Source organism: Alexandromys fortis, unplaced genomic scaffold (genome assembly GCF_014885135.2).
Source record: "Alexandromys fortis isolate MF-2015 unplaced genomic scaffold, M_Fortis_MF-2015_v1.1 scaffold_72, whole genome shotgun sequence".
In the NCBI taxonomy this organism is placed as follows: Eukaryota; Metazoa; Chordata; class Mammalia; order Rodentia; family Cricetidae; genus Alexandromys; species Alexandromys fortis.
Window position 1 is genome coordinate 3,505,243 of NW_026067969.1, and position 23,937 is coordinate 3,529,179.

General features: G+C 51.3%; 1 protein-coding gene across 1 annotated transcript in view; it reads left to right on the plus strand.

Moving 5' to 3' along the window:
* Positions 1 to 23,937, plus strand: part of Col5a1 (collagen type V alpha 1 chain) — a 152,651-nt gene that overhangs the window by 76,119 nt on the left and 52,595 nt on the right. The window contains 15 exon segments of the mRNA XM_050154925.1: positions 1,588 to 1,644; positions 2,785 to 2,838; positions 3,121 to 3,174; positions 4,415 to 4,468; positions 5,667 to 5,720; positions 7,177 to 7,230; positions 8,733 to 8,777; positions 11,187 to 11,240; positions 11,859 to 11,903; positions 12,447 to 12,500; positions 12,700 to 12,744; positions 13,659 to 13,712; positions 18,561 to 18,605; positions 19,095 to 19,148; positions 22,985 to 23,029. Coding sequence (XP_050010882.1) covers positions 1,588 to 1,644; positions 2,785 to 2,838; positions 3,121 to 3,174; positions 4,415 to 4,468; positions 5,667 to 5,720; positions 7,177 to 7,230; positions 8,733 to 8,777; positions 11,187 to 11,240; positions 11,859 to 11,903; positions 12,447 to 12,500; positions 12,700 to 12,744; positions 13,659 to 13,712; positions 18,561 to 18,605; positions 19,095 to 19,148; positions 22,985 to 23,029 — 768 coding nt within the window.

The following is a 23,937-nucleotide window of genomic DNA, read 5'->3' on the forward strand; positions in this document are numbered from 1 at the left end:
TGGCATCATTAGAGAATGTGAATCCAGATTGCTGATGGCCAGTGACAGGCCTGATGCTGCCACTGGCCAGTGGGGTGGGCAGATGGGTGATCCTCTGGTGAAGTGTGGACGCAGCCAACACAGAACTCCTTGCCTGGGAACTATTGACACTACTCTGCAGGGCAGAGCAGACGTTAATGGCAGAGTGCACTGGGGTAGCTGAAGGACGGTTTCAGTATTGTGTAGTCGCCATGGAATAGGCTAGCCAGTGATAAACCCAAATCAGATGTGGCTCTTCTGGGATTAGGTTTGTTGACATGGGCCTGCCTGGATAGCCTCTTTATCTGTGCATTTTATCAAAGTCAACTGAGAGAGAGAGAGAGGGAGAGAGAGAGAGAGAGAGAGAGAGAGAGAGAGAGAGAGAGAGAGAGAGAGAGAGAGAGAGAGAGAGAGAGAGAAAGACTTTTATTTTTTTTTAAAGATGTATTTACTTTTATTTTCTGTGAGTATTTTGGCTGCATGTGTGTGCTTGGTGCCCACAGAGGCCAGAAGAGAGCATCAGATCCTCTGGAACTGGAGTTACAGATGGTTGTGAACAACCATGTAGGTGATGGAAATTGAACTTGGGTCCATTGGAAGAAGTGTTCTTAACCCCTGGGCCATCTTTCCAGCTCTGATATTTTTGGAATGTTTTTAATACTGTATATTTTTATTTGTAAATTTAATATCATTTAATATTGCATTTTTTATTGTGTGTATATGGGTATATTTGTACCCCTGTGTTCATGTGTGTGGAGGCCTGAGGTGAATATCAGACATTTTTCTCTATCTGTTTCTATTTTATTTTGAGATAAGGTCTCTCACTGAACCTGGAACTCACTGATTTGCTTAATCTGGCTAGCCAGGAGCTCCAGGAATCCAGCTGTTTTTGCCTTCCAGCACCGGGGATAGAGACAGGTGCTGGAACATCTGGCCTTTTACATGTATGCTGGGAATCCTAACTCAGATTCTCGTGTTTGCATGGCAAGCATTTTACTATCTCCCTAACCCTCAGAGAGCTTTAAAATGCAAAATAACCTTCCAAACTTAAGATTGCACAGTAGTGGAGGTTGTAATCCCACAATGGAGGGGAAGACAAGTTGAGCTTGTGTGGCTGCTGACAGGAGCCACACCAAGTTGGGATTCAGTGCGTGAGAAAGAGCCCAGGGTCCCCAGGCTCTGCCGTGCACCACACACACCTCTGTCATTGCTGGAGGGTACCTAGTGCCTCTCTCAGGAAACGAAACAGGGAAAATCTACACCCCTGCTCAGCCCAGGAAGGGAGACTACATTTCAGATTTGGTATGGAGGGTGGAGGTTCCACAAGCAGGGTCTCTCCAGCAATGCTGGAAGAGAGGAAGGCGTTGGGGACCCTGCCCACAGGTAGGGCAATGGGTAGCACTGATTTCTCCCTCTGTGCCCTGCTTCTCTGTGGATGCTGAGAGCCCAGAATTGAGTGGGTGAGACCTCTTGTGAGCCTCCAGTCCTAGGCCCCTTTTCCTCCTGGCCAGAAAGCCAGGACAGGCCCACCCATAGCCTTTTCCTGATCTCCTCCCCTTTCCTTTTCAGTTGGCACTGAGGGGACCAGCTGGTCCAATGGGTCTCACCGGGAGACCGGGCCCCATGGTGAGTGATTGGCAGGTCTGGGATCAGTGGGGTGGGGAACACTGGGTGGCCCTCTGCCCAGGACCTTTGTGCCCAGTTGGGAGCCAGTTCAAACAGGTTCTTGGAGCTGTTTCATCCCATTGTGGGAGCATGAGTCAGGGGGCATGGCTGTGTTTAAGGTCACTTGAAGTTTTGGGGGAATTTCTGGGAAATGGTCTTCAGAGTAAGCATGATGGGAGAATGGGGATGCTCTCTCCTCACCTCTGCATCTGAGCTCCAAGCTCTCTCTGTAAAGCTACTCTCACTTTTCTCTTATCACGGAGGTATACAGCAGGTGGGGGAGGGGCTGCTGTGCTAAAGGCCTGGAGATGTCCTCAGAGGCTGAGCCTATACAGCTCTATGGCTGCATCTTTGGTTCATGAGGAATCAGCTTTTCTGTCTTTCTGGGCTCTCCTTCCTTACAGTTCTGTTCCAGGGTCAAAGGTGACCCCAGTGCAGGGAAACCACAAGGTTTATAGTCTTCCCTTGCCTGGTCTAGGTGGTTAACTCTCCTCTGGGGCCTCACAGTACAGCATGGATGTCCTATATCCAGGGACACTCAGCTGTCATTCAAGTGTCAAAGACAGGCTCTGGGGACCGGGAGTAGGACCTTACAAGGACACAGCTACCTCCCCGCCCTCCAGAGCCAAGGACGGAACCTAGAGTCTTGCACTTGCTAGGCAAGCACTCTACCACTGAGCTAAATGCCCAATTCCAAGGATGCAGAATTCTTATATCATTGGGCCCCTGACGACTTTGTCATATGCTGCCTCCCATCCCCAGGCCTGGGTTCAGTACCCTGCACCCAGGAGGTGAGGCCAGTCTCCCAGGAACTCTTGAGCTGGACCATAGGCTGTGTAGTAGGCTCCAAGCTGGGGGCTGTCACAAACCATAGACCAACTTGTCCTCTCTGGACTTCATGGATTCTGTAAGCTCCATCTCCTGGGGCTCCATGAAGAACCAGGAAGAGACCCCAGCAGCTATAGGTCCCCCCGCCTCCCAGAAGTCATGCTCTTCGCTTAGTCGCAGTAGGCAGGCCAGCCTCGTGATCCACCCCATGCAGCCTTGCTGTGTCCTGTGTCACTTGTCTGAGTATACACTAATCCTATACTGTCTCTTTAGGGTCCTCCTGGGAGCGGAGGCTTGAAGGGTGAGCCAGGAGACATGGGACCTCAGGTATGTGTAAACCTACTCCTGTTTTGCTTTCAGGATGGTGGCTCCTGGTTTCTTGTGGTGGCCCAGTTCTTCAACCAAATCAGGAAGAATTGACCTTCGATGCCTTAAAACAGGCTCTCTGTGCCCCCACTTAATGTAGGATCTCTGTCTTGGGCCTGGGATGCCCACATGTGGGCAACTGGAACAGGAAACCTTAGGCTAGATTGACAGGCATAGGGAGGAGTGTTCTCCTTCCTCAGAAGAGGGACATGCCCTGATGCTTTGTCCTCTGATTTCTGGCAGGGTCCGCGAGGTGTGCAAGGTCCACCTGGCCCAACGGGGAAGCCCGGAAGACGGGTAAGTGCTAGGTGCTACGAACATGTGGTATGGCGGTGGCATCTGTGCCCAGACCTGAGGTAGATTGTCCCCTTCAGGGACTCATTGTCCCATGTCTACTTCCGAGGCTGTGTCTGAGCTTCTGCTTAGGAACAAATGCTGTTCTACCAGACAGGTCACAGCAGTTGGAGCCACACCATTGATGGTTGATAGTGGGCCTTGTCTTTGGGGCCACCTCGTGCCTCCTCTCTAGAAGTGACTGTTTTCAGTTCCTGCCGTCCTTCAGTCCTCTAGCCTTTTGGGGTTTCCTGTTGATAAAGGTGTTCTCCTGGATGGATCGAGCTGGTTTCCTCAGGAGTACAGCTGCTACAAGATGCCACACTATTAAAAAGTGATGACCACACTCCAGGAAGACTAGTAGAAAAGTCGGAATTAGCCCATCCTGTTGCTACAAACATACCTTATCATGTGTTGCATATGGAGACCAAAGCTACCTCTGTCCACACGGCCTCCATGCCTGACCATGCCTCCCCCAACCCCTGATCAGTTACCTACAGAAGACAGGAAAGAAGAGGCTGGTGTGTCTCACGAGTGAGCAGGGGCTTGGCAGGGAATCCCTGTTCCCTTGTGCCTCTCCTGTGGTGACTTTAGCTTATATAGCAGACACTGAAGGTCCTCACTTGGCCTTCAGTCCCATGGCAATCAACTGGGAACCCTGGGCTTGCTCTTGAATATTTTCCATGACTACGAAGCAGGTGTGAGAGTAGACAAGATGGGTGACCAGTGCAGACCCTGCCTATAGGTCGCTGTGTTGTCTGAGTGGGACACACACCCTCTGAACCTCTCTCCTACTCAGATGGACCGAGAGAGGCCTTTATTGTTCCCATGAATCTTTGGTCTTTAATTTTCTTCCCAGTGGTAGCAAAGAGCTTGTCTTTGGAGCCACAAAATCGAGCTCTCTGTACTGGGTCTCCCAAATCCCACCATCCTTCCCAAGCCTAGAAGGACAGGTGGTACCAGGCTCCGGGGGAAGTCATAGTGAGACAAACATTGTAGTCTTGCTTGTTGGTCAGTGGTGTGGCATGGCCTTGGGCTGTTTGATCTGGGTCCCCTGTCCAGTCTGATGACACTGAACAGTCGCCCTTGGCCAGAGTACTTTCCATGATCTCCACCCTCAGCTTGGCTTGCTGGGAAGCTGCTCCCAGAGGATGTGGCGGGCTGCCTTTTCTTCCATATGGACTCCTTGTCTTCTCTGTTCCAGGGCCGTGCTGGGAGTGATGGAGCCAGAGGCATGCCTGGACAAACAGGCCCCAAGGTAGGCTGTCACCCATACCTCCTTATGTCAGGGGACCACATTCACCATCATCCCTGACGTCATGTTGATGACATACCATCATGTGTGACGAGTGTGACTATAGGGTGTGTTGACTCACTTGGATGAGTCCCTTTGGTGTGTTTCGGGGGACAGATTGACAGTTGAATTGCATAGGTGAGCATCAATCTCTTTAAAGGGGCAGGTTCCCTCCTATTATGGGCACTGAGTGAGGTGGGGTGACTTCAGTTGTGAGAACCCCTTGGAAGTGTGCAGGTAAGCAGGCCATACCCTTGGGGGCATGAGTGGCCAGATGATCCCAAGTCTATGGGACGTGAATCTTCCTATATTGCCCTGGGAAGTCAGGACTTGGACCTTGTGGGGTTGAGTAAACACACCTGCGGGAGAACAGGGGCTCCTGTACACACATAGGACTTGTCTAGATGCATGACAACTGTTTTTTCCCCCTGATGCTGTGGAAGCTGGGTTCATCCCTCTTCCCATGACATCTCCATGCTGGGTCACCAGGAACTGTCCCTGCTCAGCACATGAGTGCTGGGTTCCCTGGTTCCAAAGTCCTGAATGCTTCCTGTGAAGCCTGAGTTAATGGACGCTGAAGGCCATGAATGACAGATGGAGGGAAATATTCCTGTTCTGTCAAGTAGTTTTTGATCTTTTACTACAAAGTCATGAAACCCTCAAATACTCCACTCTTGATTTCATCCTACCTGGCTTATACACCCACAAGACGGGATGCTGATACTAGGCTCTATGAGCTGGGAGACAGGAGGCAGGGTCCTTGCAGGTGACGATGCTGGGGCCTTCACCAGTGAGTGTGAACTGCAGTGTGTGACAGCCCTCAGGACACAAGGCTGCCACCATCAGGACAGATGAGACCACCCCTGCAGGGGGACCTCAGAGGAAATGAGCACATGCTGACTTTGCAGCGGCCATGGATAAAACTGCATGTCTGCATTCCCAAGGATGCCCTGGCTTTTGGCATGGGGACTGGCATGGGTGCAACAGTGCTCCTCCCTTCCCAGTCTCTGCCTTGCTGGGAGAGAGGAGGTGGCATATGCAGGCTCTGCAGTGGCCTGAGACAGGAGCACTGTGCAGGGGCCGTGAGAGAACCCTGGGTCCAGGGCGCTGAGTTGAGGGTGCTGCTGTATAGGTGTTTGATGGCGTTTTCTTGCCCTTGCAGGGTGACCGTGGCTTTGATGGTCTGGCTGGATTACCAGGAGAGAAGGGCCACAGGGTGAGTATTTGCTGCGGGATTCGGGAAGGTCTCAGGTTCCTTAAATGGGGCCAGGTTCCCCCATTTCACAGTGTCCCTGTGTAAGGCACTGTAACTGTTCACAGAACTGACCCCCAGAATGAAGTCTCTATGATGGAGATCTAGACCACAGAAGCTGATTTCCTACTGCAGCTCATGAAACAAGCCCAGCAGATGTCTCATCCCCAGGGCATCACGGGGTACAGAGAAGTGAGGGAATATGCCCATTAGAACTAGCTTTAAAACCTCTAGAACCCACTTCCTACCTAAGAGAGGCTTCACATGCATGGCAAACCAAGCACCTATCACATGCAAGCTGCAGAGTCAAGACGTAAGGCTGTGGGGCTAAGGAGGCCTCGAATCGGCCACCTCGGTGCCTGTCTGCCTTTCTCACCCCCGCTGGAATGAATCCTCTCTGACCTGCTTTGCCTTGAAGTGGCTTTATTAGTCAATTTTTAGCATTGTTTGGGACATCCAGGCACATGTATATGTATTACACACATATACATATGTACACAGATACCTTCATGGGCATATATAAAAGTATAGGTACACATATTCATCTACACACATATGCATAAACACACATTCTTAACCACATGCATTCATACATGTATACACATATTCACAGGCCCATACATGTGTACACATATACAAACATGGAGACATCTATATAAGAGTAATCACATAGGACCTAGATATATATGCACACATTCACAAGCACATATGCAGATAGGTACAAACAGACACAGGCATTTAGACATCCAGGTGCATATACATGTATATACACAGGAGCACACATGTATGTAAACAAGTACACATGGGTACAGACATTCATACTTACCCAGGAGCACCCACACATACAGGCGGACATGGGTATACATACATATACAATACATGCATGCGCATATACTATGTACACGGGGATGCAACAATACAATCATGCTTATACACGGGCAAACTACCAGCCACCAGTGGCAGTCTTTGGAGATAGGAGGTGTGTGTGTGCAATCCTTTTGACCTACTGATGAGAGCACACATTGAGCGCCTGCTACAGGCAAGGCTTGGAACTGCAGGTTTTCATGAGGTAAATTAGCCCTGACCTTCAGGGATTCTTGGTCCAGGGTGGTACCTTTCTGTGGTATCTTCACTCACCCCAAGTGCACCATGTGCCTGCATGTCTGTGTCTCCTGCTACACCTGCTAGGTGTTCAGTAGGATGATTCTGCTGCCATCAAGCTGTCCAGATCGGTGTTAGGTGCAAGGTTCTGTGACTAACCCCATAGACTGACCACTCATCGTATATCCTCCTCCCAGGGCAACTAGCCTGCTTCCTGGGGTGTTCAGGGTTAGAATTAAGAGACAGAGAAAGGGGCTTGGGACAGTTTGTCGACAACCTTCTCTGCAGTGGTTAACATTGACCCTGCTTGACTTACTAGGGTGACCCTGGTCCTTCCGGCCCACCTGGACTTCCAGGAGAAGATGGAGAAAGGGTACGTATCTCAGCATCCCTTTCCCTGGAAAACTGTGAGTATGGGCCCGACAGGGTTAGTGGGGGTGCTGGGGAAAGGAGGCGTGCATGTTGGCCCAGGGAGGTGGCTGTGTGCTTCTGAGACCGAAGCAAGGCACAGGCGTTCATTTTATCCTATCCTTCTTGCCCATGAGGGTCAAACTGTCATGGGTCTCAGAAGCGAAGCTTCTAACTATAGGAGGCAGGTGTCCCGGATCCCGTGGAGGAGAGATGCCAGGGGATTAATGAGCTCGGCCTCTCTGCTCATCTGATCTAAATGAGGTGTCAGGTGAAGAAGCAAGGGCTAGAGGAGGAGAGCAGGGGGTGGAGGAAAGAGGGAAGTCATTATCTCTGGCCCCAGAGGGAGGGAAGGGCTGGCGGCGGGCTCCTTAGCCTGGGCTCTGTATCCAGAGGCCTCCTCAGGTCCGACCCGAGTATCTTCGAGGGGCTGAAGGTTAAGCTCATACTCGGGCCAGAGCACAGATGTGCATGACCAAGAATGAGTGATAAGATGTATGGGCTCCTCACGCTTTGTTGGGAGGCTTGAGAAGCCCAGAAAAATGGGAGAGAAGTGCTACCCTCTCCAGTTTCGGACTTTGCTAGGGAGTTTCTCCTTTCTCAGCCTTGGCTTAATCAGCTGTAAGGTGAGGAAGGCGAGGGGTGCTATTGGATGACCCACCCCTTGGTTTAGAAAATGTGGGTGTGGGTTCATGTGCATGCATTTGTGTGCCCAGCTATCTGTGTTTCCTGTGCAGATTGCACTATGTTTTGTATGCCTTTGTGTACATATGTGTGCACACAGGGTGTGCATACATGTACACTGCCGTGGATGCAAAAGTCTACTCCCAGATGCATGCATATATGTATGTATGTTATGCGTCAGTGAGCAGATGTATTCAATGTAGACACACATAAGCTTGTGTGCAGGCAGGCTGTAGGGGAGCGCGTATATCTCTGTGTGAGGAAGGCAGGAAAGATGAGTTGTGTGATAGGGAGATGTGTCCTGGCTAGCATCCCTGGGTGTGACCCGATGGAACCAGGACAACCATCCCATCTGGCGTCAGGAGGAAAAGGCTCATCTGAGTTTGCTGTGGTGGCTTTGGACTCTGAGAGACTCCAAGCTCAGAGCAGTCTGTCCAGGGATGCTCTGTCCCTCCTCTGATGTCCCTGTCTCTCAGTTTCTGTTACTCATGGGGGTGACTAAGGCCTTGAACTCTGTAAGTGCTCTGCCTAGCTGCTTTTGCCGCAGCTGTGAATGTAGCTGGCAAGCAGGGCCTGCTTCCAAGCTTCACAGTTTCCCTGCAGCAGCTGTACCCTTGTAGCTCCAGAGTGAGGACAGGGGCCTCTCCTATGGGAACAGCACTAGCAAATTATCATATGTCTAAGCAGAGCGGATGGATTCCTACTGTGCGGTGCTGGGAGGTGGCCTCTGGGTATCCAGACCTCAAAGTTTGACCTTAATCATCCTCTCTCTCTCCTCCATAGGGTGAAGATGGAGAAGTTGGACCCAGGGGGCTGCCTGGGGAGCCTGTAAGTCGCTGATGGGGGAGACTCTGGGCCTCAGTTACACAGTTGGGAATTGATGGGTGTGTAGATTAGAGAGCTTGGTTGGAAGAAGGGGACAAGTGACATTTGCCCTGGATAGAAAAGAAGAAGGACACTAGGGCTTAGGTAACTCTGGGGAGTGTATACTGACCCTTTCTCCGTGAGGAAGCTGTAGAAAATGCCGAGGGGCATTGTAGTTCTAGGGAAATTATGCCCCAAATGCAACATGGAGGACATTCAGAGAGACTACGGTGGGCACCCGTGTGTCAGAGTGGACAGGAAGACACGATATGGCGTGTGTTCCTCACGAATCATAGCAGGCACCTAAGTCACATGATGGGCCTCTAGGACATTGTGCTGGTGTCCAGGGTGCCATGGCAAGTGTCCAATTAGTAGCCATAGTGGGTGCTGGGACAGTCAAGGGGACTGAATAGGCCCAAGCTTGCCCCAGGCCTGGCAACTGCACCCTCCAGGGTGCTGCCCGGTCCACTGCAGGAAAAGCTGCCTTTGGCCAGCCAATTTGTATTTAGGCTTAAAGCAGATTTTCACAAGGGTAAAAGGACATTAATTATCTTTCATTTACTGACGCTCAGAAACCTACCTTCGTTATCCAAGTCAGGCGGCCGTTCGCATCTGGCGAAGCTAATTGACGAGCTACGCCGCAAACACCGCACAGGGCAGAGCGCAGGGTCGCCTGACTTGGATAACGAAGGTAGCACCTCAGGTTCATTTGGGATGAAATTATACCCTAGATGTCTGATTAGCCACTGAGGAGGCTCCATCAGCACCGCTCTCCTTAACACACATCGAAGCGGTGCCTTCTGGGTTATTAGTGTCTCAAAAATATTTATGACTTAGCATGAAAGTAATGAAGGAAGCGTTTAGGACGTAGAGAACGTGAGGAAAAGGTGTCGTGGGTTTTTTTTTTTTTTCCCATCTAAAAAGGTTCTGTCAAAATCAGGGGCACTTGAGATCTGAGGCTGTGGGTGAAACCTGTAATCCCTAAGGTGGGCGGTTCCCCTGCAGCCCTGTATCCACCCCAGACATCAGCATCCACGGCACCTCAGGCCCTTTGTGGAGGCTGGAGGCATTGTGCACAACCTGTAACATGAGGGCTGGCTTGTTGGAGTTTCTGTCCCGCCCAGTACCCCACAGCCGGCAAGCCCCAAAGAAAATCACACAGAGAGTTTACATTAGGTTATAAATTCATTGGCCCATTAGCTCATGCTACTTATTAGTTCTTGTAGCTTATATTAACCCATTGTTTTTTTTTTTTTCTAGGGTTAGTTTCTTTTATTATTCTGGTATTCCTATCAACTGGGGTCTGGTCTTAAGCTAGTACAGTGAATTGTCTCTTGACAAGATCACCAGTGATTTTTTTTTCCTTGGATTTCCCACAGGGCAGGAAACCCTGATGGCTCTTTGGGCTGACGAGGGAGGGGGACTTGATTGGGGGAGGAGAGGGGAAATGGGAGGCGGCGGTGGGGAAGAGACAGAAATCTTTAATAAATAAATAAACAAACAAGATATTAAGGGGGATGCAGGAAAGGGGAGGAGACAACGCAGGGTAGAAACCCCTGGGGTGTTGTACTGGCGCAGTTCATATTTGGCCTGCATGTAACCCATTGTTCTTATCTATGTTAGCCACATGATTCAGTACCTTTTTTAGCAGGGCAGATCACTTCTTTGGTGGTCTGGACAAGAATGGGAGGAGTGGGCTTCCTCCTTCCCAGCATTCTCCTGCTCTCATCGCCCCGCCTCTACTTCCTGTCTGGTTGACCCACTTATGCTTCCTGCCTGGCCAATCAGCATTTATTTAAAACATGATTGACAGAATACAGACAATTCTTCCACACCAACAACCCTTCCATGTCCAGGGGAGGAGAGAACAGCTTGGACCCTCCTAAGTAGCTGTCCCCAACAAGACCCTGAAGTTTCTTGCAGGCCTTTTGTCTTCTGACCCTGTTCTCTGATCCCTTGAGCTCTGGCAGCCCAGAAATGGCAGCACTGCACGCCACGGGGAAGAGAGACTGAGGAAAGACTCAGCGATAAACATTGGATCCCGCGGAGCAATGCGATTGCATGAGTTTCTGTGGAGAGATTTTGTGCTCACTTCCCAGAGTGTCAGGGGCAGAAGAGAAAGACCCCTTCCCTGAGGACATTCCTGATGTTGAGCTGAGCCCCCCCTCTTTCAGGAACCCTCCACTTCTGATTCCCTTTCTAAGGAGAGAGGGGGATGGGATAAGTGGGGCATGACGGTGTCTCTCAGGCTTCTGGTTTTACCAGCTAAGCTCCAGTGGGGGTACAGGGTGCTGGCCATGGGCTGTGCAAGGCAGACAAGCAGGGCAGGCCTCCAGCTGGGTTTCATGTTTTCCTTGTTCTTCCTACTTTCAGGGACCACGTGGTCTTCTTGGGCCCAAAGGGCCTCCTGGACCTCCTGGCCCTCCGGTAAGTTCTGTCACCTCTTGGCGTATGTATTCACATTGTGGCCCCAGAAACCCTCTAACTAGCTAGTGGCACTGGGGACATGAGGCCATACTGACTGTGGTGTGCGGCTGTAAGTATGAGGGGCCGTGGGTCACTCGTACTCATACAGGAAGAACCAGAAAATGGGTAGGGTTGAGGTTGCTGGCCTTGCAGTTCTTCAAGACTTTTCCACCTCCCTTTCAGGTACACAATGCCTGCTGACTTTTTTTTTTCTCTGTCATAAGCAATACCTCAGGATGCCACACCGTCTCTCTGCTTCAGAGGCCTTCCAGCATCTTTGTTGGGAGTTCTGGAAGGAGACAGAGGCTCATGGTTCAGACTGTGGCTCTGTTTTTGGTGGCTCAGACTGACCCTACTGTCTTCAGCCCCGCTGAGATTTTTGTAATGCTTAGGGTCTGCTCATGTGAGGGTGCGGTGTCCTGACAACTCAGCTAGCGCTTGGTGAAGGGTCAGTAGCCCCGACTGCGAGGGGTGGAGAGTCAAGTCTGCCTTGTCACCTCAGACCCGTGTCCGAGCATGTGGGGTGGGGTTGCTCACTCTACTCTGAAAGCATCTTATTTCTTTATTGCTCTCCTACAGGGTGTAACCGGTATGGATGGCCAGCCCGGCCCAAAAGGAAATGTGGTGAGTCCCAAGGGTCACATGATCTGGCTTGTGGCGGTGGTCTGTGGGCACAGTCCATGCCTGGCAGTGGAAGTCTGTATTAGCTGGGAACTGGGGCAGGAGAGTGGGCACCTTAGGCTCTGACCCATGGCCTGGTGCTGCCCTCTGGTGGCAGAAGCCTCTGGTGGCAGAATCCCAAGTTGGAAGTAAGAGTCAATGCCATCAGAAGTGAGTCTATTAGCTCTAGACCTGTTTCAAGGGCACACTTTCCTACTAATAAACTATTTCCTGCTCAGTTCCTGTCACACTCTCTGCCAGTGCAAGGCCACATCCCCCTTTCAGAGTCAAACCATTAATCCTGCAGGTATAAGATTCTGCCTACTTTCATTGGTGGTTCATCTTTTTCCTGAATGCTGTTCCCACAGCTGTTCCCCTGATTCTAGGGGACTTCTGTTGGACAGTTCAGAACAGGAGGAAAAGATGAGAAGTGAAAATGGGGTTCCCCCAAAGGGAGTATGCTTCCTAGACCCTCTTCTCAGGGTCTTTGCTTCTGTTTTTCCATAGGGTCCCCAGGGAGAGCCTGGCCCCCCCGGACAGCAGGGTAATCCTGGTGCTCAGGTAAGTATCCTGGGAAAGGTGACTTGGAACATCAGGGTGGGGCCCAGGTTCGGGTCAGGTGTCTGAGAAATACAGACTTTAGCTTTGCCATCCACATGGTTGGTCTCTGGATGGGGGAGGGGTTGGGGGACGATCAGTGGGAGGACGGTGGAGGGATTCCCTGGTCAGTCTCCTCATTCCCTGTCGCTTCACCCTCCAGGGTCTCCCAGGCCCCCAGGGTGCTATTGGTCCTCCAGGAGAAAAGGTAGGTGGGCCAGCTGGGTGCATGCAGAGGGCGCATGGCTCCTGGGCCCTGCAGGCCTGGGGTTCTACTGGTTTTCACTAGCAGGCATGCACACCTTTCTCTCCAGAAGGCCCTGAAGTTTAACCCTCTGGGAACCAAGCATGCCAGCCTCAGGGAGGATCTTAAATCGTTCTCATTAATTGATTCATGCATCCTTTCACGACTCGCTCTCCATCTATGTGGGGAGGTGCCGATTTTAGCAAGGGGCGAGGGATCCCCAAACCAGCACACACTGTTGCATATGAACTATGAGCCATTTATCAGAAATTCAGATCAAATTGAGCATCTTATTTAGTTGAGCTTTGGTGAATTTGGCACATAGAATTCTAGCCCTTACCATGTCCTGAGATACTCCCAACGGCATCATAGAACCCCATGCATGGGTTATTTCGGGAAATGCAGAATGTCACGGTCTTGACTGGCAAGAAACACTTTAGAGTGGTCCTGAGGGAATGCTTGTCATGCAGACAGCCAGGCTGTGCTGGACCCGGACCTTGCTAAGAATGTCAGGGGATGGTGGCCTGGTGGCCCTGTGGCTGTCCTGCCCTGCCCTGCTGTGGGAGGGACTTCATAGGTGCCACTTGTGCCAGGAGCAGCTTCAGGAGGCTCCCAGGGCACCAGCATCTGCTCAGGAGATGTAAGGGAGAAGGAAAATGGGGGTGGGGTACCCCTATAGCAGAACTGAAGGTTCTGGCAAAGGAGGCACTTCTTTGGGTGCAAAGAAAACTGGATGTTGGGAGCAAGGACCACAGCAGCTACCCTGAGGGACAATAGCTGAATTATTTTGGGAGTCTATAGAGAAGGGCTGGGTATCCCAAGGACGGAGTAAACATCAAAGTTATTTCCTCACATACTGTCTGGTTTGTTTGTACTAGGGTCCTTTGGGGAAACCAGGTCTCCCAGGAATGCCCGGTGCTGATGGACCCCCGGTAAGTCGTGCCCCGTCCCCATCCTGCCTGCTCTCCTCCCCAAAGGGGAACTGGGGACATGGGTGTCCCTGAACCACTGTGGGTGAAACTCATGTGAACTGGTGCTCTGTGCTGAGTGACTATTAGGTTCTGCTCAAGCTTTCATACCATGTTCCTGTCACAGAGGGGATGTGGCTACGCGGTGGGAGCTTTACTTACTTGTTGGGGTGTGCAAATTAGTTCCCCTGAACTCAGCATCGTGTTTGAAACCATGAGAGTACTGGGCTGGGCTCCAAGCCCTCACACATGTCACCGGTATGGGAAGTGAGGGGCAGGGTGTGCCGGAGGTATTTTTAGTGTTCACACTCTGAATTTAGGGGGAAGCTGCTGGGAGGAGGGGCATATGTCTGCAGTGAGCACAGCTGGGGAGCCAGATTAGACAGGGCCTGGAAATAGTAAGTGAGTGACAGGTCCAATCTGGGGGCAAGCTGTGCAGAAACGGGGGAGCGCGGAAGAGGAAGCAGTCAGGGGTGTATGTGTGTGTGTGCGCGCGCGCGTGTGTGTGTGTGTGTGTGTGTGTGCGCGCGTGTGTGGCGCTACCCACAGCTGCCATTCTGCCTGGAGATGTTGCAGGTTTGAGGGTTTTTCAATTTTCAATTTAATTTAAATATTTTTAAAAGTAAATTATCAAATCTTCCCTCCAGTTTTTCCCCTCCCCCCTCCCACTATCCTCTCCCGGCTTCTCGTGTTCTTTAGTGTTTAGTGAAACCGAAAGCAGGATGAGATGCATTCATTATTTATGACAGTTTCGTTTATTGTTTTAATAACGCCATTAAAAACTAAATGCGGGGGGGGGGGGTGGATGGGGGTAGGTAAATGCCTCAGTGATGAAAGTGACTGCCACACAAACATGAGGACCAGGGTTCAGACCCTTAGAACCTATGCAAATGCTGGGTGGTCAGCTCTGAAAAGCAGAGACGGGGATTTACCGCAGCAAGCTGGCAGGCAAGCCCAGTTCTACCAGCATGCTCTGGTCTGAGAGAACCTTGCCTCGGTGACTGAGGTGGAACGGTGATCAGGGAGGACTCCTGACGCCAACCTCAAGCCTCCATGTGACCACACAAATGCATGGGGTTACTTACATGTAAACAGACTTATAAATACACACGTGCACCACGTACTCACATGCAAAAGTAGAAAAGGGGAAAAAAAACTGAAAGGGGATGTTGAGTGTGGTAATGGTCAGGGAATGAATGGTTCACCATGAGCTGTTGGCTCCACTTCATGCCGAGGGTCGCCTGGGCCAGTGCCTCTCAGACCCCAGCTTATCTTTGGTTGGTCTGAGCAAACACATGCGGTCACTGCCATCTCCATGTGGACATGCTGGGGAGTTTAGGGGCAAAGTGGCTGCCAGCTCATCGTGTGTCATGTCTGTCCTTTAACTGACATTTATTTTGTGTTGCAAAAATAAAGATGCAGATGTCACATTTTCTAGTAGACAGTGAGGTGAGGGAGGCGGCAGATGGATGGCTCTATCCATCCCCGTTGGCCAGCACAGGTCACAGGACCGTGGTTCCCTAGAGTCGGTTTCCTGTGGTGGGTGATGCCCACAGAGGGAGGTCTAATGCAGGGTGTCATGCATCTCCTGCAGGGAGGAGATGGTCCGGGTGTGAGTGGCTGCATCCTTTTCACAAACAGATGCATCACTGGCCTCGATAGGCCTGGCTGGTTCTGACCTAGAATTCCTCTCCCCACACTGAAACTTCTTGAGAGTCAGGCCCCTGAGCATGGTCTCCTTTTAGATTTTGTAGTTGAGGAACCAAGAACCCTTTGGCCTGTAAACTCTCTGTCTCGATTCGGGGTTATACTAATTCCTTTTCTTGTTATTGTGACTAAATACTTGACAATAGCAACTTGAGGACAGAGGGGCTCACAGTTTGAGGGAGGCACAGTCCGTCATGGCGGGGAAGTCACAGCAGCGGAAGCTCAAAGCCGCTGGACATATTCAAGAAGCAGAGAGAGATGGATACTTGCTTCTTTTTATTTCAGTCCAGAACCCCAGCCCATGGGATGGAGCGCCCATAGTTATGGGGCGGAGTCTTTACCTCAGAAACTTTCTAACAGACATGCCCCAAGGCTTCTTCCTAGGGGTTCTACTTCCTGTCAATTCCAACACGAAACTTTAAAATGTACTGTGGAAGAGGCCTGCTTTCTCCCTGGGAAGGACCCAAAGATGGCAGATGGACCAGAAAAACATCGGGGAGCCTAACCAGATCCAGCTGTCCATGTGTTTGGGAAGGAGGGAAGATGGATGGTTTTTCTTATGAAAGCCGCTTGCTGTTGATAAACCTTGAAGAGGCCAGCTTGTGCTGAGGCCGTTTCCCTATGCTCTTTGTTTAGTTTTGGTTGTGAAGAAAGAGTGATTGACAAGACAGGGAGATGACCCAGTTAGTAAAGTGTTTATCCCAGCATGCATAGAGGCTGGGCATGGCAGTGTATGCCTGAAATTCCGGGGCTGGGAAAGAGAAGACAGGAAGGTCCCTGAGCTTTTGCAACCAGTCAGTCTGGCAAGTCAGAGAGCTCTAGGTTCAACGAGAGACCCCATTTTAATGGCTAGGGTGGAGAGCAATTGAGGAAAACATCTCATATCAACCTTTGGCCTCTCCACACAATCACACACATGTATATACATTCACACAAACATGCACACACACATAGAGAGAGAGAGGTAGAGAAGGAGAGGGGGAGAGGGAGAGAGGAGTGGGGGGAAGGTAGAGAGAAAGAGGGGGGAAAGGAGTGGAGATGAGGGGGAGAGGAGTGGGGGAGAGTTTCAAGTCATACCCAGTGCCCCAAAATATGATTAATTCTCCACAGCACACAGCAAAATGATGGGTAAATGGAGCCAGTAAAAATAAAATGTGAATGAACAGTCAAGGTTTGGAGAAAGTGCTCATGATCCAGTATTAAATTCAGATCATATAATACCTGCCCACTTTGTATGCACACACGCAGAGAAAATGGATTGGAAGCCTGTGCCCCCGACCAGCCTCGTGCCTCCGCACGGTGGGCTGTGGAGGAGTTTAATTTCCTTTTCCACACTCCTAATTGTCTTCAATGAACATATATTACTTTTTTAATCAGAAAAAATATCAAATACAAATAATTTAAGCTTTATTATTTTTCTATTATGGAAGCAACAGTCACTGTAAAATATTGGGAAAATGTGCACTGGCAGAGAGGGAACACAGCCTCGCCTTGCACGGCAGGAAGATTTGTCAGTGTTAGGTTTTCTTCTATTCTCAGCCTCCTGGATAAAAAATGAGGCCCTTGCCTCCCTGCTGCAGCTGCTTCCTTCTAGAACACGGCTGAGACCCATCTAAGGCATCTTGTCAGCCATGGCCATGGTGTCCACCAGCTCCTGTTGGTCGGCCACACTCCCGTTGCTGAGCATCAAGGGAATATCTCCTTGGTGTCTCTGATGCTCTCTGTGGTTGGGCATGTGCCATCTCTAACATGGCCCTGAAGGAGCTACACATAGAGAGGGCATCTGGCTTCACTAGTGATGCTCGCTGCATGTGCACAGAGATCCTGGCGTGTGACCTCCCGTAGTGCCTGCCCATCCCTGTCTGTAGCCGGTGGGCACTGAGAGGAAGACCATAGTTACCCTTCTGGCTGCCCTGAGGGGGGACGCGCTCTCCTTGCTGTCTTAGATTCAGTCTCGCAGCTGAGAGGCTGTGGTGCCTTAAGCATGGTTGTTGTTTCTAAAAGGCAGGGACTGGATCAGCTTGTCCCCGGAGCCAGAGCTGCAGGTACAGTCCACCTGTGGGTGCCTCAGTTTCCCTCAAAAGTCACCGGGCTCCCATGTCGGAATTTTGTGTCCTAACTCACTTGCTGAGCTTTTTGAAAAATCAGCTATCCAACTAAGAGGAGCAACGGAACACACGTCCAGCTATTCCCCAGGAGATGAGCTGGTGTCTAGGGCTCCAGATCTTTAATCCACTCAAGCTATAACATGGGCCCAGAGAAGGCAAGTGACTTGCCCAGGCATGCACAGCAGTTTCAATGTACCCAGAGGTAGCAGTGAGCCCCTCCCCCATTGCCTGGCCTCTATTTGCTGGAAAATGGTGGCAGTGGGACAACATGTCCCTAAGATGAACACAATCTTTTCGGGGTCCTCTCTACCTGCGGCTCGCTGCTTATGAGTTTAGGGCTCTAACACCAGGGTCAGCCTGGTGAGACAGAGCCTATGTTGCTTTCTGGAGGGTAGAATTAGCTCAGGTGTGGATTTGTGGGAGGTGACCAGAGGACCCAGATGCCTCTGCAGGGCCACCTTCACTTTTGCTCAGTTTCCCAGGCCCCAGGGACCCATTGGAATGTGACTGAGAAAAACTGGGGTGCTGATGCACTCAGTCAGGTGACAAGACGGCCCTCTTTCTACCCTACCTGCCCCCAGTTTCCCCAATCAGCCAGCTGCTGTATTTGGCAAACACTGTGGCCCTTGTTGGTTCCTGGGGACTCAGGAGTCTGGTCCTGAAGGTTCGTTTGGCTGGTGTGACCTTGAGTGATGTCATAGTCTTTTCTGTGGGCTGTGAAATCTGCCCTGGAGGGTAGGCTGGTCTCAGACTGGGTGGCCTGCTATACCCTCATCGTCAGGGTCCCTTCCATGAGCAACCAGCTGCAGGGCCACACTGCTTCTTCCCATTTTGCAGGGGAAGCAGCCGAGGTCCAGGGACTGGAAGTAGCTTGCCTGCCTGTCCAGCTCTCTTTGACTTTCATTTTTTGTTTTTTCCTGGAGAGGGCACAGCTGCAGAGGTAGGAGTGGCTTTCTGAGCAGGTGGCTAACTAATAAAGACTTCTCTCTTGTGACAGGGGCACCCTGGCAAAGAAGGACCTCCAGGAGAGAAAGGAGGCCAGGTAGGTACCTGCTGCACCCGGCCCCAGCAGTCAGTCTCTGTATAGGTCTCCCAGGCAGGGTGGGAGCAGTACCTGGACTGTAAGCTCTGGTCAGTCATTGGGAAGACCTTTTGACTGTTGAAGGATGTCATTTCCCTGAATACGATACCCCTGTTCCCCAGCTGAAAATTATTTCCTCTCAAGGTGCCTAGGATGAGGACACATATATTTGTCTTTTCTCAAGCAAGAGCTGTGTCTCTTTATGTTGCATGGCTACCTCTCTCCCATCCCCTCCTGGCTTCCTGGAGCTGGACACAGCATCTGATTGTCCTTAGATATTTTTGCTCTTTGAAAGGCACCATTTCGCTTCCTCCAACATCCACATCAGTATCTGTGTGGACTTCAAGCAGGGCATCCTGCATACCCCAAAAGCGGCCTTACGGGGTTCCATAAAGGTTGCCCGGTTACTCACACCTGAAGGTAGCTAATGGACTTTCCCTTTGGTTTTAGGGTCCTCCTGGTCCCCAGGGTCCCATTGGCTACCCGGGTCCACGAGGAGTCAAGGTAAGAGGAACTCTGTAGCTCTGGGTCTTCCAGGGCGTCAGGGTGGGATGGATGCATGGCCTCAACTGCTTCCTGGAAGTTCCTCTGTGGTTAAATTCCACGCTGAACACTAGCATGGCCTGGCTCTCCAGTCCAGTATACAGATGCTGGGACCCAGGACAACAGGTTTGAGCAGGTGAGAATACAGCCTGACAGCAAGGTACAAACTGATGCAGAGCAAGGGACTACCTCCTAGGCAGCCTGTGAAGGAGGAGTAGGTGGTACTGGCTGTCCTCTGGTGCTTACCATTTCCAACCAGGCTGACCTCAGGAGCCTTTCACAGCGGGTAGGATCTCATGAAGCAGGGGCCTGGCCAGCTGGGGGAAACCCAGACACAGTCCTTCGAGCCACTGACATGTTGGAAAAGAGAAAAGACCAGTGTGTCCTCTCAGATCCCTGGGAGGCAGGGTTTATGGGAGATGTCCATTTGTTTACAATCATGTTTCTGCTGGTAGAAATTCCTGGAACCTTGTTAAGCAGGACACAGAATACCAGAGCAATATTGAGAGCAAGGTCCCCTTTGTCCCTTCAGCACTAACTGTGTTTGCTCTGAGCTGCATGATTTAATCTTGAGTTCCGTGGTTCCCAGGGCGAAGGCACATTCCTCTGTAGAAGATGAGCATTCTCTCTCCATCACAGAGGCTTAGCAGCATCTCAAAGCTCCAGGCTTCCCACTGTCAACAAAAGATAACAGTTCCTTCCTTCAAACCTGACAGGAAGGGAAACACGGTTGTGCCCCTGTGAGTGTGCACATGTACACAAGCGCACACACAAAATGACTTCTTAGGTTTGAAGAAATTTTATCAATATGACCAAGGCTGCTGCCCTCACCCGTCTACTTTGTGGCTCTTCCTCTCTGTCCAGCATGAATGCAGACCCAAAGTGCACAGCTGCCCTGGGGTGGGGGTGGGGGTGGGGGTGGAGAACTCAGGCCCTCAGTGTTCAGAGACCGTGCAGAATCCCACTTAGCATGGTACCTCAGGCTAGACTTGAATCCCGATGGCCCCACTTCCATGTCTCAGAAACAAACGTCCCTCAAGAGCAGCCTCTCAAGGACGGCAGCCTAGGCGGGTCAGGTTGCTCCTTAAGCACGCTTTCCCCAGCAGAATGCCTAGTGACTGCTCTAAGGAAGATAACTGAGCAGCAGTGCTGACTATGGGAGCTCCATGCGTGTTTATCTTACGAATTCCTGTCGCCTACCCCGAGCCTTTGGCAGCTCCTTTACATGGCTAATTACATAAGCCTTCCTTTGCAAGCCGAAAGGTGTTTACTTTAGCATGTTTATGGGGAATGCTCTTATCTGTCTATCTGATTAAAATTCACTAATGATGTGAGCAATCCAGCTAGACGTGGGAGCAGAGGGAAAGCAAGCTCTAAGACGGTTTCACCAGAGGAATAGACGATCCTGCTCCTTGTTCTCTTGAGAGCAGATGTGGTGCTAGCTACCGAATGAGTTCCAGGTCCAGACGCAGCAGAGGTAGGGGTCCTGGCTGCCACCATTAGGATAGTTAGTTCTCGGCTAGGGAGAGCTGGTCATTTCCCACCTAAACTTCTCCATGAGAAAGGGTTATGTCATGGCTTATCTGTCTGTGTAAGAGATATCCCATGATCAGGAGTTTTGAAATAGAGGCTGGGAGGTCTAAGGTCAAGGAGCAAGTAGATTCATTATTTGCTAAGAGCCACTTTCTGCTCCACTACCTGGGTCTTCTCACTGCGGCCTCTAAAGATGGAAAGGGCTGAAGGACGCTCCCTCTCACCCTCCTCCCCTTCTCACTAAGAGATGAACTCAGGGTGCACATATCCAATGAGCACCCCACCTCTGAGCTAAACCCCTAGTTTGAGGCAGACTCTCAATAAGCTGCCTAGGTGGCTGGCCGTAAACTCAGGATCCTGCTTCAGCCTCAGGAGAAGTTTGGCTTGCAGGTCTGTGCCAGCTTGCCTGGACCTGAGAGTTCACCGCCAGGTTCTGGTGGTTCTGTGTCTATCCTCCATGGACGTGCCTGGAAGAGTGAGATGGTGGGTAGGGCTTGAACAGCCACCTGGACGGCCCACCCACTGTCTTCTTCTTTGGGGACTTCTACATACCCAGAAGGTAGCTCAGGAAAAGAACAGTGTTCAGAGACCACTAGCTCCAAGGCAGCTCGCCAGACAGGGCACATTGCACCTTCCTGAGTCCTTTGGACCACAGATGTTCTTACACTCCTGTCGCTTGGGTGCTGTAGCAAACCTTGTTCACAGAATCTGTGTGGACATGTGTATGCTAGATGGCTCCGTGTCTGCCCTAGGTCCCTCTCCATCTTTTCAATTCTCCATCCACCGTTGATTCAGGTTTGAACAAGCACAGAACAGGCTCTTTGGAGTTAGCACTGCTTCTCCAGGGCCTTCCATGTATAACTGCCAGGGGCCGCTGTCCTAACAGACTGGGCACCTCCAGTGTCAACCCACATCCATTGACCCAGTGTCAAGATGAGTGATCAGTGCTCTGACCCAGCTGCTACCCAGATTCCCTCTGCTCCATGGCTGTCCTCTTGCCCCTCCATTCCACATCTCAAGCCATGCAGCACAGGATATGGGAGTAGGGATGCTGCCAGCAATGGCCCCCTGATGCTCCAAGCCCTCTCTCCCTCCAGTGGTTACGATCTCATGGTACCTGTGCGCCTGGTTTGTAGCTCCTAGCTTCCTGTGTCAAGGCCCAGACCACAGTCTGAGCTCCTCCATTTGGGTGTCTCCACCCTCCATTCTGAAGCTCTTCTTAGGCCCAACAAAAAGCTCAGAACTGCAAACCTGTGTGGAGCTCTGGCCAGCAGAGGGCAGCTGGTGGCTCCTGGGTTCAGAAAGTGGCTCAGGCCTAGGCTGCAGCCTCATCCAGCAGAACCGGTCAAGTGGCTCCTCTGGGGTCCTAGGCAAAGGCAGCCTGGGGCAGCTCCTGGAGTCAATAGTGAGTCTATGTAGGTAAATGTCACTCCTCTCAGAGGCCTGAGGTCAAAGGTCATGGACCATGAGGATGTAGCTGCATCTGTCATTAGATTTCACGATTTCATTTCCATCAGCAGAGGCCCTAGGCCTATTGAGAACGGGAGAAAAGGGGTCTGGTCTATGTCCTTAGAGCTGTGTCTAGCAGGGAGGTGAGGTGGTCCACCCTGGGCTGAGGACAGACACAGTCATTGCTGTAGCATTAGTGACGTAATGCCATGTCCCCTGTGAATGATCATGCAGAGGTTACACAAACAGACAGTGCCTGTCTGCTGTCTGCTGGATGCCTGGTCACTGTCCTGAGCGTTTGCAGACCATTCTTCCCCAAAGCATAAACAAGGCTAGGGTCCGCATCAGTCCACTACCAGATAAGGAAACTAAGGCACACAGATGTCTGGGACATCATCAGAGGCCATAGGACAGGATCAGGATCTTAACCTGCCTGCCGCCATTGAGTTCTTCCTAGCTGCAAGGGCTGAGGGACTACTTCTAGAACAGGCAGGCCTGTTAGCATGGGAAAGTGTTGGCAGGGGTTTGGGTCCTCTGAGAGGCAAAACCAGACCTTTGAGTAATTGGCCAGGAAGAGGCTTGGGTGTTTGTGTAGAAGGAGGATTCAGAGGCCAGTGGAGGAGTGAAGGACACTGGGGGCCTCATGTGAGCTCCTGTCAATCAATGTGAGCACAGAAAAGGCCTCTCTCTCCGGACATGGGGATATAGTGAATGAGGCTCTTCTGATACTGGAATATACCGCTTGTGGGAGCTGTTCCCTTGATGCCCCCTGGGTCTTGTGTGTTTATGAGTGTTCTCTTTTCTTGCCTGCATAGGGGGCAGATGGCATCCGAGGTCTGAAGGGCACCAAGGGAGAGAAGGTAAGGATCTATCTTTCCATTTGAGAGTGGGCTGGCTCAGTGTGGTACAGAACCCCATGGGGTTGCCTCTGAGTAGGAGGAGAGTTGATGCTTACTTGTTTGTAAAAGAACCACGGTACTGCCAGCATCTCCAGGGCTGGCCCAGAGCATGCCCAGGGGCCCTAGGATGGCCAAGTGGCTGTATTCACATACCTTCTCCCCCAAATCCCTTCCTGTGGGTCCTTTGCAGACAGCAGTCCTCATCATGGCCAGTTGTCAGTGTTAGTACCTGAGAAGCCCAGCCTTCCTGCACAGAGTCCATCCAGGCCAGGTTAAAGCCCCGGGCTCAGGGCTCAGCGCTGGGACACGTGAAGGCCTGTCCAGCTCAGCGATGGCTCACACATATAAGCCACAATTCGGAATGTGGTGCTGCCTGCCGTGGTCAAGGCCACGTATCAGGCCTATATGGATCATCATCCGTTAATACGAAGCTAAATAATGGCCCTCTGAATGCCCTAGCGTCAGAGTGCCCAGTACCCCTGGCGGATGAACCATTGTGGAACTGTGTAGCCAGCTATTTTTGTCCTTTCTGTTAGGTGGTAGGAGGCCTGGCACTTGGATGTGATCTGCCCATCTTGAGCTCCATCCTACTGGGCTCCCCTCTTGCCATCCTGCCGTAGCTAGTGGTTATGGCAACCCTTTGTGGCAGGCTATGGTGCTCCCTGGGACACTGGGGTTTGAAGGCTGTGAGAGCAAGGCCTGCCAAGCCTGAGCTCAAGCAGCTGGCACCTGTATCTGCTCATGCTTCCAGATGTGCCCGCCCCTGCATCTCACTGGACACCTGTGGACATTTTTGCCTCCTTTGCTGAGTGATCTTCTAGCCTGAAATCTTTTCTCCAGGCACTGCTTCAAGGGCTGTGTGTGGGAAC